This window comes from Aptenodytes patagonicus, chromosome 1 (genome assembly GCF_965638725.1).
Source record: "Aptenodytes patagonicus chromosome 1, bAptPat1.pri.cur, whole genome shotgun sequence".
Taxonomy (NCBI): domain Eukaryota; kingdom Metazoa; phylum Chordata; class Aves; order Sphenisciformes; family Spheniscidae; genus Aptenodytes; species Aptenodytes patagonicus.
Window position 1 is genome coordinate 129014572 of NC_134949.1, and position 15164 is coordinate 129029735.

At 44.9% G+C, this 15164-nt stretch overlaps 1 protein-coding gene across 1 annotated transcript in view; it reads left to right on the forward strand.

Moving 5' to 3' along the window:
• MAOB (monoamine oxidase B) overlaps positions 1–9345 on the forward strand; it is a 55493-nt gene extending 46148 nt beyond the window's left edge. Inside the window, exons 13-16 of the mRNA XM_076355143.1 lie at positions 999–1110; positions 2754–2816; positions 3233–3393; positions 7851–9345. Coding sequence (XP_076211258.1) covers positions 999–1110; positions 2754–2816; positions 3233–3388 — 331 coding nt within the window. The 3' untranslated portion in view covers positions 3389–3393; positions 7851–9345. The remainder of the gene's footprint in view (positions 1–998; positions 1111–2753; positions 2817–3232; positions 3394–7850) is intronic.
• The last annotated feature ends 5819 nt before the right edge of the window (positions 9346–15164 follow it).

Consider the following 15164-nt stretch of genomic DNA (forward strand, 5'->3'; position numbering starts at 1 on the left):
GATATTATAACCTTCCACTTGTCTCAGTTGGGCTTTATGATGGATAAGTACAGTATCATTAGGGGTTTTTATTCACTTCCGTTATTTGGTGAATACAGCTGACTAGGTTCTTAAAAAGGAGTTGGGAAGTTTTCACAATCTGGTTACAAAACTGGCATTGGGTATTTGAGATCGGCGTTACCATTTCCAGCACATCTTTAGCTGGTTTTCTATAAATACTGGCAGAGTGTTAATTCCTGCCAACATTGACAGTAATGAGTGATTTCTTTGGACTGTTCCTTTCCTTTTAGCAGTCAAGACTTAATATAGCAATCAGTGTGCCATTGTATACAGTCCTTTCCGACATAAGATTTTGCATGAAAATAAGATGTACCAAAAAGAAAAAGGCTTGCTGATCAGACTGGTGATTGGATTCAGATACATAGTTTTTAATGTGGTGGCATAGCCCTACTTTTGAAGTATAAGTTTTCACAATTTAAAAGGAACATAGAGCAGTAAAGCAGTTGTAATGAAGAGCATATGGAGGCCTTAGTTTTTAAAGTAATTTTAAAGATAATTATTGGAAATTCTGGCAAAAATAGGATAAAAAAAATATTTTTTTTTTTTGCTTGTTACTTTAGATATCATGGGGCTGTACTTCAGAATGCTACATTGTGCCAGTAATGTCTAGCATTGGTATTTATGACACTGTCTAAAATCGTGAGATAGAATAAGCCTCATCTCAAGCTAATTGTCCTTCACACGTATGAGCACTAGATTCACAACCAGAAATAACATTGCAAGAATTGCAGTGTAAATATTTAGAAAATATGAACACTGGTGTGTTTACTGTAAGAAATGAAGTGCAATACAGACTCCCCATCCAGCTCAACTCACCCAAAGTTACTATCTTTAAGTGCTCGCTGTTATTTAAAACACTTTTATTCTAATACTAACCCAAGGATTTCAGTTATCTTTCCCGATATGGCTGATATGACTTACTGCTTGTCCCCCTCCAGGATTATTCGGCAGCCTGTTGGCAAGATCTATTTTGCTGGCACAGAGACAGCCACAGAGTGGAGCGGGTACATGGAGGGGGCTGTACAGGCTGGAGAAAGAGCAGCCAGAGAGGTACAGATGCAAACCCAAAACAGGGGGCACTGTCAAATATCCTGTGGAAAATGAAAGATCTTCTGGTTGGAGGTGAAATGGGAACTGAGTGTTGACAGCTTCAGGTGTTCTGAAATCTTGATGCAAATCCCTGCAAAGGGGATAGACTTCAAAAAGGATGAAGGTTTTGCACTTAGATTTGGAATGCTTAGGAAGGGTTCTGGCTATTTCATCTGCTTCTCTGTTTCCAGGAATGAAATCCTTTCTTCTCTAACAGAAATCCCAAATTCTCACCTAGACATTTTTTCCCCGAAGTGGGCGTTTTGTTAGTCATTGTACTGAGAGATTGTGGCCGTTAGCCTCGCTAGGAACAGCTCAGTTCTGCAGCTCTGCACACCAAGCCAGTCCCTTCCTCAACTGTTTCCAACAATACCATTGATGCAGTGATATACCATTGAGACAGCTTTACATAAAGTTCTTAAACAAAGACTTAGATATTTTGCTTCTGAGAAAATTCCAATTCCTCAAGTATTTTCAGGAATAATACAGTTTATAGAGCAGCAAAAGAAATTTCATCTTTGTTTTATGAGGTGAAGGGAACCTTGTGGCTAAAAACTACAGTCGTGGAACAGAAGTTGGCCTGGAAGGGATCTGGAGAGTTTGTCTAGCCCATACCCCTGCTCCAAAAGACAGGGGTCAACTGTCCCATTTGTGAAGGTTATACCTAACCTATTCCTGAAAACCTCCAGAGATAGTGCTTCATGACCTCTGTAATGTAAGGATTTACAGCAGAACCTCCATAGGTCTCAGCAGAGAAGTTGGCAAGTGAGCTTGACTGGTAGAAAATTTTTATGTTTTCCTTTCCTTATTTACTTGTGAAAGGAAAATATGTTTAAAATCTCGTGCAAGGGTGTTTCTCACTCTCCTGTATTGAAAAGTTGACAGGGTCCATAAATCTTGTCTAGAACAAAAGCCCATCGTAAAAGACGGCAAATCTTAAATCTCCAAGTGCCTGGAATAGGAAAAACATTAATATCACCACTTGCATTTTATTTTACTGTAGAAGAAGTTAATCTTGCTGTCTTTCGTGACTATCATTTCAGATAATCTTTACTATCCTACTGATCTCTGGTATCTTTGATACTTTGGTTACTTTTCCACGGTGAAGGTTTTCTTTTTAGTCTTGCTTTTCTCTGGCTGAAAGTGGTGGTCTGTCACCACTCACAGGATTCTGTTCCTCCTCCTACATCATGATAAAATTTGCAAAACAAGCTACTCCTGGCTATACAGTTTGCCCATGCAGTAGCTGGTTTATGCACGCCTCACTTTGCCATGAGCATGTACTTAACTCTTAGTCATACTCATATTACTTTGTTCCTATGGGACTAGTCAAGTCCCGATATCTCGCGTGGACTAACTGAGCATAGAGAGGTTTTTCTGTTACTGTTTCTATTTTCCACTAGGAGGAGTATCTTATTAAATATCAGGCCTCCCCAGAAATGAGTTGTACAAAGGTCGAGTTTTCTTTTAAAACTTGAATACACAGCAATTTATGTGCTCAATTGTTATCTTCATCATGCCATTTTAAAACAAAAATTGAAACCAGCTCTTTTTCCCTTTCAAAGAATGAACGGTACTTACTAGAGAATGTTATTTATTTTCAGATACTGTTTGCTATGAGGAAAATCCCAGACAGTGAAATTTGGAAGCCAGAACCTGAATCAATTGTAAGTCTTTCTGTAGATTAAATGGATTACTTTTTTTCTGAGGTTTTGCTGATGAGATAAATAAAAACAGCCAACAAAATTTTAAGTTCACTAAATCAAAGCCAAAATAAACTTTCCCTTACTCACCATAACTGCCCTTCCCTAAACAGGAACGTGATAGAAGCTCAGAGAGGGCACCCGGCTGACAACTCTGTAATGCAGGATCAGAAAGAGCTGCGCTTTTTAACTGGGCTATGAATCCTTTCCATGTGTCTCCTCTTCTTCTCTTTAACTGAGCAGAAAAGTTTGATACGCTGTACTTCTTGATAACATGAACTGCCTCAACCTGGTTCTGTTTCTGCCGCAAGAATCTCTCGATTTACAGCCTGCCTCTCACAGTGGCGATGTTATGTTGATAATGGATGCTCTCCCCGCAGGATGTTCCAGCTTTGCCCATCACTACAACCTTCTGGGAGAGGAACTTGCCGTCTGTGCCGGGACTGCTAAAGCTGATTGGATTTTCTACTTTCTTCACCTCTGTGGCTGCGGCTGGGTTATTTGCCTACAGAAAGGGACTCCTAGTTCGAAACTGAAAAAGGTGCCAACGCAAAGCCTCACACTTGAGTGATTTTTCTTTTTTTTGGAGTTTTTTTTGGCATGTACTTCCCTGTCTCCAAAATCAGATCAGGACTGGGGAGGACAAGAAAAGAGTAGAGAGAAGAGGCTGGAGGGGAGGGATAAAGGAAGGGGATCCGTATTGAAAAAGAACCCCTTGAATCCCAGGCTTGCTTCTAGCAGTAACTTTTCGGTTGTTGAATTTCTAGGATACCCTGCCAAGCGTTATCACCTTGAGGTTTTTATCCAGATTTCAGAACAGAAATGAAAAAAATACCTCTGTAAAGCCTGTTCTGATGAGATTTCCAGTTGTTTTTACACTTCTATCTGAACCAGACCCTGAACTCCAAGTCTTCACAGGCACTTCCATCTCTAGTTGTAAACAAACGATTTCTCCCTTCCTGTGTGGTAGACTGAGAAAAGAAATCCATAGCTTAAAGAAAAATTAACTAGTTCATGCAAATTGCTGGTAAGGATCTTTTTAATGGTTTTATTTTTCACCCAAATGTCCAGAGCCCAGGCAGCACCTAAGGGACAAGTCAGGCTAAATTTATCCGTCCGAACTATGCAAGTGTGGCCACAGGTTGTTGGCATTTCCAGTGGCATACTTGTCTTACAGTGAGTTGAAGGACAGTGTTTGTACTGCCTTTGGCAATGTGGTTGAATTTCAGGCTCCCCAGCTGCGTTCACACTGCCTGGAACGGCAGAGCTCGTGTGTCCCAGTCGAGTCTGTCCCTGTGCGGGATCAGATCTCCTCTGCCTAGAAAACTGGCAGGCTCCAGGCTATAACTGATGTGTACAGCAGTATGGCAGATCAGGCTGTTGGACCTGAGTGTGAATGGGGAACCTTGTGCTAATGTACAGACACAGCCTTTCAAACCTTTCTCACCCTGTCTGACATCTCTTTGCCTCCGAGGTCCTCTTTTAGCTCCCTAAGTTAGCGGCTCGCCAAGCCGCTCTCCATCATTTATCAGCAGTCCTGGTTAACGGGGGAGGTCCCGGATGACTGGAGGTTTGCCAATGTGACGCCCATCCACAAGAAGGGCCGGAAGGAGCATCCGGGGAACTACAGGCCTGTCAGCCTGACCTCGGTGCCAGGGAAGATTATGGAGCGGTTCATCTTGAGGGCGCTCACAAGGCATGAGCGGGACAACCAGGGGATCCGGCCTAGCCAGCACAGATTCATGAGAGGCAGGTCCTGCTTGACCAACCTAATCTCCTTCTATGACCAGGTGACCCGCCTAGTGGATGAGGGAAAGGCTGTGGATGTGGTCTACCTGGACTTCAGCAAGGCCTTTGACACTGTCTCCCACAGCATTCTCCTAGAGAAGCTGGTGGCTCACGGCTTAGACAGGTGGACTCTGTGCTGGGTCAAAAACTGGCTGGATGGCCGGGCCCAGAGAGTTGTGGTGAATGGAGTTACATCCAGTTGGCGGCTGGTCACGAGCGGTGTTCCCCAGGGCTCAGTTTTGGGGCCGGTCTTGTTTAATATCTTTATTGATGATCTGGATGAGGGGATTGAGTGCACCCTCAGTAAGTTTGCAGACGACACCAAGCTGGGCGGGAGTGTTGATCTGCTCGAGGGTAGGAAGGCTCTGCAGAGGGACCTGGACAGGCTGGATTGATGGGCCCAGGCCAACTGTATGAGGTTCAACAAGGACAAGTGCCGGGTCCTGCATTTCGGCCACAACAACCCCATGCAGCGCTACAGGCTTGGGGAAGAGTGGCTGGAAAGCTGCCCAGCAGAGAAGGACCTGGGGGTGTTGGTCGACAGCCGGCTGAACATGAGCCGGCAGTGTGCCCAGGCGGCCAAGAAGGCCAATGGCATCCTGGCCTGTATCAGAAATAGTGTGGCCAGCAGGAGTAGGGAAGTGATCGTGCCCCTGTACTCGGCCCTGGTGAGGCCGCACCTCGAATACTGTGTTCAGTTTTGGGCCCCTCACTACAAGAAGGACGTCGAGGTGCTGGAGCGTGTCCAGAGAAGGGCAACAAGGCTGGTGAGGGGTCTGGAGAACAAGTCTTATGAGGAGCAGCTGAGGGAACTGGGACTGTTTAGCCTGGAGAAAAGGAGGCTGAGGGGAGACCTCATCGCTCTCTACAACTACCTGAAAGGAGGTTGTAGCGAGGTGGGTGTTGGTCTTTTCTCCGAAGTAACAAGTGATAGGACAAGAGGAAATGGCCTCAAGTTGCGGCAGGGGAGGTTTGGATTGGATGTAAGGAAAAATTTCTTTACTGAAAGAGTGGTGAAACATTGGAACAGGCTGCCCAGGGAAGTGGTTGAGTCCCCATCCCTGGAGGTATTTAAAAGACGTGTAGATGAGGCGCTTAGGGACATGGTTTAGTGGGCATGGTGGTGTTGGGTTGACGGTTGGACTCGATGATCTTAGAGGTCTTTTCCAACCTCAGTGATTCTAAGTTGCTGCAAGATAGCAAGAGAACAAATTAACCTCTGCCTACCCCAGGAAGTTGTAAAGCTGTCCATAAAAAACTTTTACATATTTTTTTCTTATCTCTTTCCTTTCTTTCATCTACTTAAATTTATACTTTGAACACCTTGAGACTGTCTCTTGCCTGGTAGGGCACAATCAGCTTGAAAATGTAGTGTAAGCATTAGGAAAAAAAAAAAAACAAACAACAAAAAACCCAACTTAACTGCCCCCCAGCACTTGCTTCATGCTGAACACAGCCTAGCTGATTCAGAGCTTCGGTCTCTCCTAACAACCGTATTGATGGGATTAGCACTTCCACTTCTGCCTGCTGTGCTGTGTTCTACTGACTCTGCACTTCTGGTAACTAATCAAGGATCTAAATGATAGAGAGATCAAAGAGAACCATGGATAGGATAGTCACATGCAAGTGCTTCTGCCCTCCCTAGCTTGGTACCTTTCAAACAATGTAAAAAAAAGAAAAGAAAAAAAAGAAGGAAGAAAAAAAAAAAGGAAACGAAAAAACCCCAACCACCAAAACCTTAGGTGCCTACCTGTCAACATGATGGTACCTTGTTCTAGGTATTTCTGCTGTTTCACATCTGCACAACACAAAACAGGAAGACACGGGTATAACTGAGAACAGGGTTTGGTGCACACGAAGTTTGAGATGTCTGGAATTTTTCTGAGCCTGTTTGCTGCACTTCTCCCTTCAACCAGTGCCAATCTGTATGTAAAAAATCCCATTGCAGTAAAAAGCCATGGAGGGAAGTAGAATAATATATTCAGCAACTAGCGTGAGCAGACGGTAGAGGAACTGTATCAACATTCTCAGGCAGACTTTTTGGGCTAGCATCTGATCTTGCTTGTGCAGAGTAGTACTTCATTCTCCAAATAGTCCCATGGAAATCCACTGAACTACTTATAAAGCTGCAATATTTGTGAGCAGCGCATCAGTTTCTGGCCCTTAGGTTTCATTCTTTTTAACTTGATGTGCCAGTTAAAAATCTTCTCGTAGCGGCAGCTTGGATTTTGTCATAAATTAATATCCTCATAACAGCCTTTTAAAATGCCTAGGGGAACTTTTCAGACATAAAGATCTTTAAGTCAGAAGAACAGTGCAGCAGCATACGTATGGCCTTTCTCGTTGTATCACATAGAGCGCTAATTGGCTGGAACATTTGCCTACCACAGAGTGCTTCTACATGGCTTTCTCTCTGTGTGATTTATTTACTAAATGAATTAGGAACCGAAAGCTGAATGGGAACTGTGTAAGTTCAGAGCTTTTGCAACTCAGGCAATTCTCAGGCCAGAAATAAACATAGGAACCTAAATGTGGGAAGACATTTTTAAAGTCTTGACCCAATTTTTGTAAGTGCTAGATGGTGAATACATACTTAACATATAAAGAACTGCTGCATTTGCAGATGATTTCTCTGCCAAAACTGTTTGGAATTCAAGTCCTGCTTCTGCCCTAGAAATACTCTGCAGGTCTCTAAAGGGGAGCAGATCCGTATGAGACTAATGAGAATAAATTGGTTTTATTCACATCCAAAATGTATCTCTCTCTTCTTTGCTCCTGAATATGGCAGAGGTTTTTCCCAGTCTAACAAGGACATGTTGTGTGCCACAGGGGCAGAAAATCCAAGGAAAAACAGAAGTTAGGTATAGTTAGAACTGAACTGAATCATAACCAAAGCTTTTCATGAGATTGGTCAATTTTAAAAAAAAAAAAAGTGTATATAGTTATAAACCTTTCTTATTCTTAGTTTCAAAGTGAAACAAAAATGGAAAAAAAAACCCCTACCACAAAGCATTTCTCATGTTATTCTGCCACAACTAAAAGTAGGTGCGACTTGAAATCTCAAATTAAATTTGGATCCCCTGAGATTTCTAGCCAATTCTGATGGAGCTGGGAGGCCTGAATTGCAACATCTGTATTAGCACTTGAAGGTCACTGTCTTCTTCCTTCCAGACTGCCAAAGCATTAGGAATGCTCTCTTTGTCTTTACAGCTGTGTCTTGCTATGATTATGCTGTGGAGCTTATCACCACTATGGGATTAAAAAGAAGGATTTGCTGCTGTCTTCTTGACATCTTCCACATAAAAGGAATATGTGGCACTTTGTGTATGTGGATGCCAGTGTAATGAGAAAATTGACAATTGTGTGTAGAGAATCAAGACGCTTCCCCATGGGTAGAGGGAACTGTTAGCACTGGCTTACATTTTTAAAATTCCTTCATGTCAACCCTTCAAAGAGAGGAATGAAGTCTGGTTTAACGGGTAGCCAGTCGTGCTATGTTCTTAGTTTATTAACATGTTTGATGAGAAATCTGCTATCGTGAAAGTTCCAGCAGTTTACCAGCTTCATAAAATGTATTATAGGAACAACCATGGAAATAATTCTGTTTGTCTCTTATGAACCAATTTGTGTTATCATGCATATTTTGTAAGGCTCTTAAGAGTTTGCAAAAAAAAGAGGTTCACTTGCCTGTACACTGTTCTGATAGCAACTGTATATTGCAAAGGATATCGGTTCATGGCATGAAAATCTGTGTTAACCAAAGTACTTGAAAGCTAATTGTATAAACTACTCAACAATAACAAGGAAGTGAGCAATCTGAGGCAGCCCCTTGTCTTTCCTTTAACTAGTGCATTTTTTTTCTCAGTGCAGATCTTGATTCCAAATAGCACATCTGCTGTCAATACAACGAAGACATTAATCACAATTAAGTATATGTCTGAGCATTGTCCATCACTGGAACCCAAGGCCTGGAGGAGAAGCTAGGGACTTCTAGTAAAATAATATTCCTGTGTCCTCAGTGGGACTATTGTTTCACTGAGGTAGACTTTACAGAAGTGCAGAAATTTTAAGATTTTTCTTTTTTTGAGACATGAAAGAAAAATATTTTTGAGGAAGAAGGAATTGTATGTCCTCCAAAAGTACTTAGATGCAAAAGGGAGCCAGGATTAAATGACGACGGATCTGCCACTGCTCTCAGGCAAGAAGCAAACCCACTTAAATCACAGATTACAAATGCTCACAAATAAACCTGACCTGTGTTTAAATGGACTAACATTCCCTCTCCCATCTCCACCACCTTAAGATCACCTTGATCTTACAATCTGTTCTTCAATAGAGATAAAAACGAGATGGCCAAAGCAGTATTGCTTTCAAAGTATCTCTACAGTCACATCGTTTAGGCATTGTCATAGACTGCCGCTTATAGCGTGTCTCCTGTGGTCATGTACAGGTCAGTGTTCAGTGATGCCTGCCTCTGTGTTTTGGAAAAAAAGAGTGACTTCTCTTTGCAGGAATATATATGCTCTGTGTGTGATGAATTTGTGCCTTTTATAACTGTAGCATTTTCTCAAGTGCCTCTGTAGTGACTGTCTCCCTTGGTTTCCTTCTTAAGTTCCCTTTTCAATATGCTCTGCAGGTATTTTTATCTGACAGCTGTGAACTTTTTTTAACCTTAATTAGAATCAATAAATATTGTCATGTCACATTTACCGCTTGAGGCTTTTCTGTTCTGGAAGCCCCTTTTGACTTGGTTGTGATGGTGAGTATTACTTAGTAACACAACATTCTGCGTTTCATACTGAAGCCAGTGAGGTATCTTCAGCTTTTCTCAGTAAAGAAGGTTCTGTAAAGAAGGAGAGAAGGATAAAAAAAACCCAACCCACCCCCCCAAAAAAAAAAAAAACCCAACCCCCAAAAAAAACCAAACACCAAAAAAATCAAACCACATTTGGCAATAATTCTTCCTAACATACAGATGGCCAACTGTCTTACGCTTCAGAATTAATTTTTATTGCTGTAGGTGGAATTGGAGCGTCCCCATCGCGAACCTACCTCTCTCACAGCACCTTGTTTACCAGAACACTTAGGAAAAAAGCATCTAAGAATAAAAGGCAAAACTGGCCTCAGATTGTACAGAACCGAGATACAGTTTGGTATCTACTGGAAACAAGGGGAGGCTTTCTGTCTAATTTAGCCTAATGCATTAAGGCCCAAGTTTTTGCCACCTCGTTTGAGGTGCTTCCGTCAACGGGGCTGCTGAGACACAGTTCTTGTCTGGCTGGTCCTCCCCCGTGCGGTGAGCGGGGAGAGAGGGGCTCCTCGCCTGGTGGTTCAGCCCGTGCAGCACTGGAGGAGTCCTGCAGACACATCCTTCTCTCTCAGTGTAGGAGGGTACCTAAATCGATTGGATTTCTAATTTCGGTATCTCAGTTATGTGCTTCAAATACATGGGATGAACTCAGGTTAGGAGAAGAGATTTTCTATCTATCTAACGCGTGTGTTTCACTTGCTCTGCAAAGACATTAATTACACGGTTAGAGTAATTAATAACTCTAATTAATTACTTTGAAAACATGAGCACATGTTTTTTTCATGTTTTCAAAGACCACGTGGTATTTACCCACCTAGAGAGCAATTCAGGAGCCGAAACACAGGTGCCTTGTGCCTTTCAGATGTCTGAGGGCACCTTGTTCAGCCTCCAGCTGCTGCTCCGGAAGGCGGCAGCTCTTCCAGAGGCCACGTGTCCTAAACCAGCCCTGTGCAGGTGGCACAGGCGCGCTTTGGGTACCGGACTACGCAGCTTCTACCTCCCACCAACTGCTGATGGCAATTAGGTACTTAAATGCTTCCTTGGGGTATTTAGCTTTGGAGAAATGCAAACAGGGGTAATGCAGGCCCCTGCACATGACACAAGTTAATAAATTGTATGTTAATAGGTAGCTGCACATGTAATATGTTAATACACAGCTGTCCTTTATGCAGGCAGGCTATACAATGATTTTGTTGGTCATTAGAATGAAAAACAAAGGCATGATACTCTAGCCAGTTAGAATATTAGCAGTGTTTGCTAGAAAAGTCTTCAGTTAGCAGCTGAGTGCCAAGTTAAGCTGTAAAAAACATACACCTGAGTAAGAGGGTTTGTAAGTTGATTTTAGTTTGCATGATTTGTACAGTCAGTAGCAATAAGCTATTCTGAAGCCAGGCTAGAAAAAGCTCAAAAATGAATTTTAAATAGCTGTGATAAGCTGCGAAACACCCACTGAGGGTCTTGTCCACTAGGTCTTTACCCAGTGCCATGCTGGCTCATCCCAGCTTTCCATTCTTCCTGGCCTTGCTGAAAGAGGCAAACAAAGTTGTTTTGAGTTTTTATGTCCATTGTAGGTCAAAGACAGTCTCACTCTGTGTTTTGACAAAATGTGAGAGATACCTTTTCTAATGTAGAAGTAAAGGGTTATTAGCCTTCACCCAGGGTTGGTTTTTGCTACATGCACAGGGGATTTTCTGTTAGCAATTTTTACAATCCCTCCTTAGCGGAACGGCCCTAACAAAATAATCAATATCCATCCAGCTCCGTTTACTCTGGCATCTACGGGCTCTGTCGACTCCCTCCCCCCATCCCCGCAACTTCGAGGGGGGAAAAAAGCCTCATGCAAATCTAAGCGGTCCGTTCATCTGAGCTACAGCAGAAAGGGTCTGAGCAAATACAGACCAGCCTCACCTGCCCAAGGGCATCATGTCATTGAACGCCAGTAGTAAATGGATGTGTGTGTGGGTGTCTCGAGTGCCATGTCCCTGCCGCAGCAGAGACTTGTTGAAGAAGCGCTCGAGGAAGCGGTACCCAGCAGAAACACCAGCCTTTGGCTGACTGGGTTTGTCAAATAGCTCGGTTCGCTCCTGCACTGCCGTCTAATGGGATTCAGCACTGCACTCGAATATGCTCTGATGCTTGGGTGGGAAGGATGGGAGAAAAGGAAGCGTATTAATAATGCAGCAAGGCATCCTTGTCAGCTCTCAGGCTGTTCACTCCCAATTTGCATATGCTCCAAGTTGTAAGAAAACACTTTGCACAGCAGTGTTGCATTTAGCAGAAATTACATTATAATTTCAGATGTGGAAACTTCTATTCCAGATCTGAGAGAGTGAGATGTCCCATTGGGCTGTGCAGTCATTATCTTAAACAATTGAAATGCATGCTTGCACTTAATCAAAATCAAGGGGAGATGTTAATCCAGCCTCCACTTGCCAATTCAGCCCAAAGTGGAATGAGAATATTAAACTAAATTAGAAACTACGTTATTTCCCAATAATTTCTTTATGAGCTGGAGTTTGGCCAGAGTGCTTTTTCAGAGGTTGCGTATTTCAGCTAACATTTCTGTCTATCCCTGTAAAGCAAACTGCCCCCAAAGAAACCTCCTTCTCAGAGGAGGGGAGCGTTCAGGTGCATTTAGGATCTGCGCTCACACTTTTCTTCCAGTTCCTTCATGCTGCCAAGCAGCAGAAAAGACTTCAGCTGTCCCTTAGAGGATGTCTTGCGGTGCCCGCAGAGGGGTGGTGCAGCAGCCATTTCATTGCCCTGATTTCTGCCAGGGACTGGCTAGTGCCGGGAAGCAGAGGCCGCAGGGATGGAGCCTGCCTTTCTCCGCTTCCTCCAGTGTGGCATGTCGGAGCTTGGAGATGGGTGAGAACTGGGGCTCGAAGCTGGGGATTTGCATCCCTTTCCTTTAGCGTGTTTCCATTCCAGAATTCGATATTTTGGGTACCCGACAGGAATGGTAAGCACCAGTGCAGAAATACCCACTGAGACCTTTCTGCAAATTGAAGTGTTAAGCTTCTGCCACACTTTTCTTTGTGAGGTGATAAAACACTGCTGTTATGTAGCCAGAAGATGGCAGCCTTTATTTCAGCCTTGAGCCCCGCTGTGCCATGCTGCTGTGCAGCAGATAGGCGGCCGGCCACGCTTCAGCACAGCTGTCTGCAGCTGGTGTCTGCTAACAGTAGCCCCCCCCAAATGCTAGGCTCTGCCTTTTGTAATTCGGCCGGACATCCTGGATTTAACCAACGTTTTGATGAAAATGACGGTGCTCAGGCTATAAACCAAGGAGTTTTCAAGTGAATGGTGTGGTCATGAAAGTCCAAATGCCAACACAAGCAGTAGTGACGTCCTTTGCTTCATTTTCAGCCCCATCTCGAACGGAAGCTGTCTTCTTGTACCGTGAGTGGCAGTGGAGCTCACAGTTACATTTCATAGAGAAAGAGTAACAGTGGGAAGATAGGGGTGGGCAAAGGACGTCTGTCTTACACTGCCTTGTGCTTGGTAAGGTCATAGGCAGTGCAAACTCACACCCCCGTCTGACCCGTTCATGGTCACGGGCTGGGGCACATCACATCTCCTGTGACCCCTGGAAGAGGAGACGGGCAGCTCGGAGGCACCGCTGACCTCCTCTGGCACCCAGCAAGCTGCTAGCACCGCTCTGCTAAAGCTTCCCTTTCCTCTCGTAAGCCAAGCACTCTCACTTGGGAAACTTTTTTCCCTGCTCCTTCTGTGTGTCCTGGGTTATTCTGTCTCTGCTACGTAAGATGAGGCCAAAAAAAAACCTGAAGGGAGCAAGAAAGAGGGAACAGAAACTGGGAAGCCAAGCGCTACAAACAAAGAGCAGAACAGGAATTGCAATTGGTGCCCGAAGCATATGCCAAGTGCAGGAGCTGAGTGGGAAAAGAAAAAGTTACAGTTCACTAACAAAAAGCACTTTTAATTTCCCCTTCTGGATTTTCACCAAGATGAAATTTGCTTTCTCTGTGTGTGTGTGGAAAGCAACTGTTGCAGGGAACATTACAAAGCAAAATTATTTGTTTCCAACTGCTCCGTGGAAGAGAGCCCAAAAGGAAAAGAAGAGAACCGACTAAAATCATGCTTCTGCAGAAGAGGTCTCTCTGGATTTGTCCATTTTTCTGTTTCTTGATGCTGCTGTCAGGATCTGGGAGCTGGCCTCTGTGCAGAGAACGTAAGACCGGTCCCCAGCTTGTTCCCGGCATGGTTTCTGGCTGGGGAAAGCCCTTGCTGTCAGGCGGCAGAACCTGGTCAATGGGACGTGGGAACCGGCTGGTGGGAAATCTGCACGTTACGGCCCGTCAGACTGCGCAACGTTGGCACATCCCCCTGGGTGGTATTTTTATTCAAATATGTAATGCTAATTTGTGCTGGTGGTGGGGGGTGTGTTTGCTCCTGGGAAAAGAGATCAAGTGTGAAACCGGAGGCTGGATCAAATGTGGACTGGAAAGTATTGCTGGTGAACGACTATCGAAGAGACCAAGCGTAGGCTGCAACCACTTGCTTGCCCAGAGTGGATTTTGAGGTGGGATGTACCTTTAGCACCCTGGGTCAATCTGGTCAGACCTCCCCCTTGTCTCGTGCGAGGAGCAGGGCTGGAGGGATGCTGCCTGACCGGGGGGAGGTTCACGTCCACTGTGCCAAAGCATGCAGTCCCTGCAACCCGGCGCTTCATCCTCGTTGATGGTGGCCCCTTCCCAGACCTCTCACATGGTGGGTTTCCAACCAGAGGGGTTTGGGTTGTCAGCTCCCATGCCGGGCATTTGGGAGGTTGTGTGACGGGCAGGTGATGAGGGAAGGAAAGCCTCACTGGGCCAATGGTGCAAAAAAGCCAGCCGGCGGCTCTCCTCCCACACCTCCTGCCCGTCCAGCTCCTGGTGGCCCAGCAGCCCATCCTGTTTCAAGGTCCTTGTCCCATTGGGCTGGGTTGACGGCAGCCAGGGAGGGGGCAGCCGTGCCACGCTGCACAGGCAGGAGCTGCAGCTGAGGGGAGCGGGGCAGAAAGGAGTTGGGAAGCATGAGAGTCTCACAGGAGTGTTTTTCCATCCCCGGTGCCAATTTCTGTGGCTCTCAAAGGTGTTGAAAGGCTTATTATGTGACATGCTGTGAGGGGCCTGGGCACAGCTGCTGTGGTATCTGTAAGCAAAACCACCGATTTAATTAAAAAGGAGGCAGGTTCTCTCACATGCATCATCTCCACTTGCTTATTTCAGACCGCCTGATCTATCTGCTCTGTGGTGCTTCTTATTTCACTGCTAGTATGGAGGATCAGTCTATTTTTTTTTCTCTCTTTCCCCTCTGCTGCTCCTTCTGACAGTGCTTGCTCTGGTCTTTGCTTTATTTCCAAGCACCAAACAGCAGCCTTTTCACCTGAGGCTTTCCCATTTCCCAGGCGTGTCAATGCAATTCAGTTCCCACCCTGGTGCTGATGGACTCAGTGTGGGCCTTGGCCTCTCCCGTCTCACCTCTTACTTGGAGAGGACAGAGCATCTCCCACCTCTGCCAAGGGAGTGCAGGGCTCTTCCTCCAAAAACTGGGACACTGAGCACCCCTGGTTAGGGAAGGTCACCAAAGACTTTCCCACGCCACATCCAGGGTGAGAACTCCGCTCGGTCCCCAGCAGAGAGAGGTGTTTCCATGGTGCTTCAGCCTCACGGTTTTAATAACAGCAGCAGCCAGCTTGGAGAGTTGTCAGC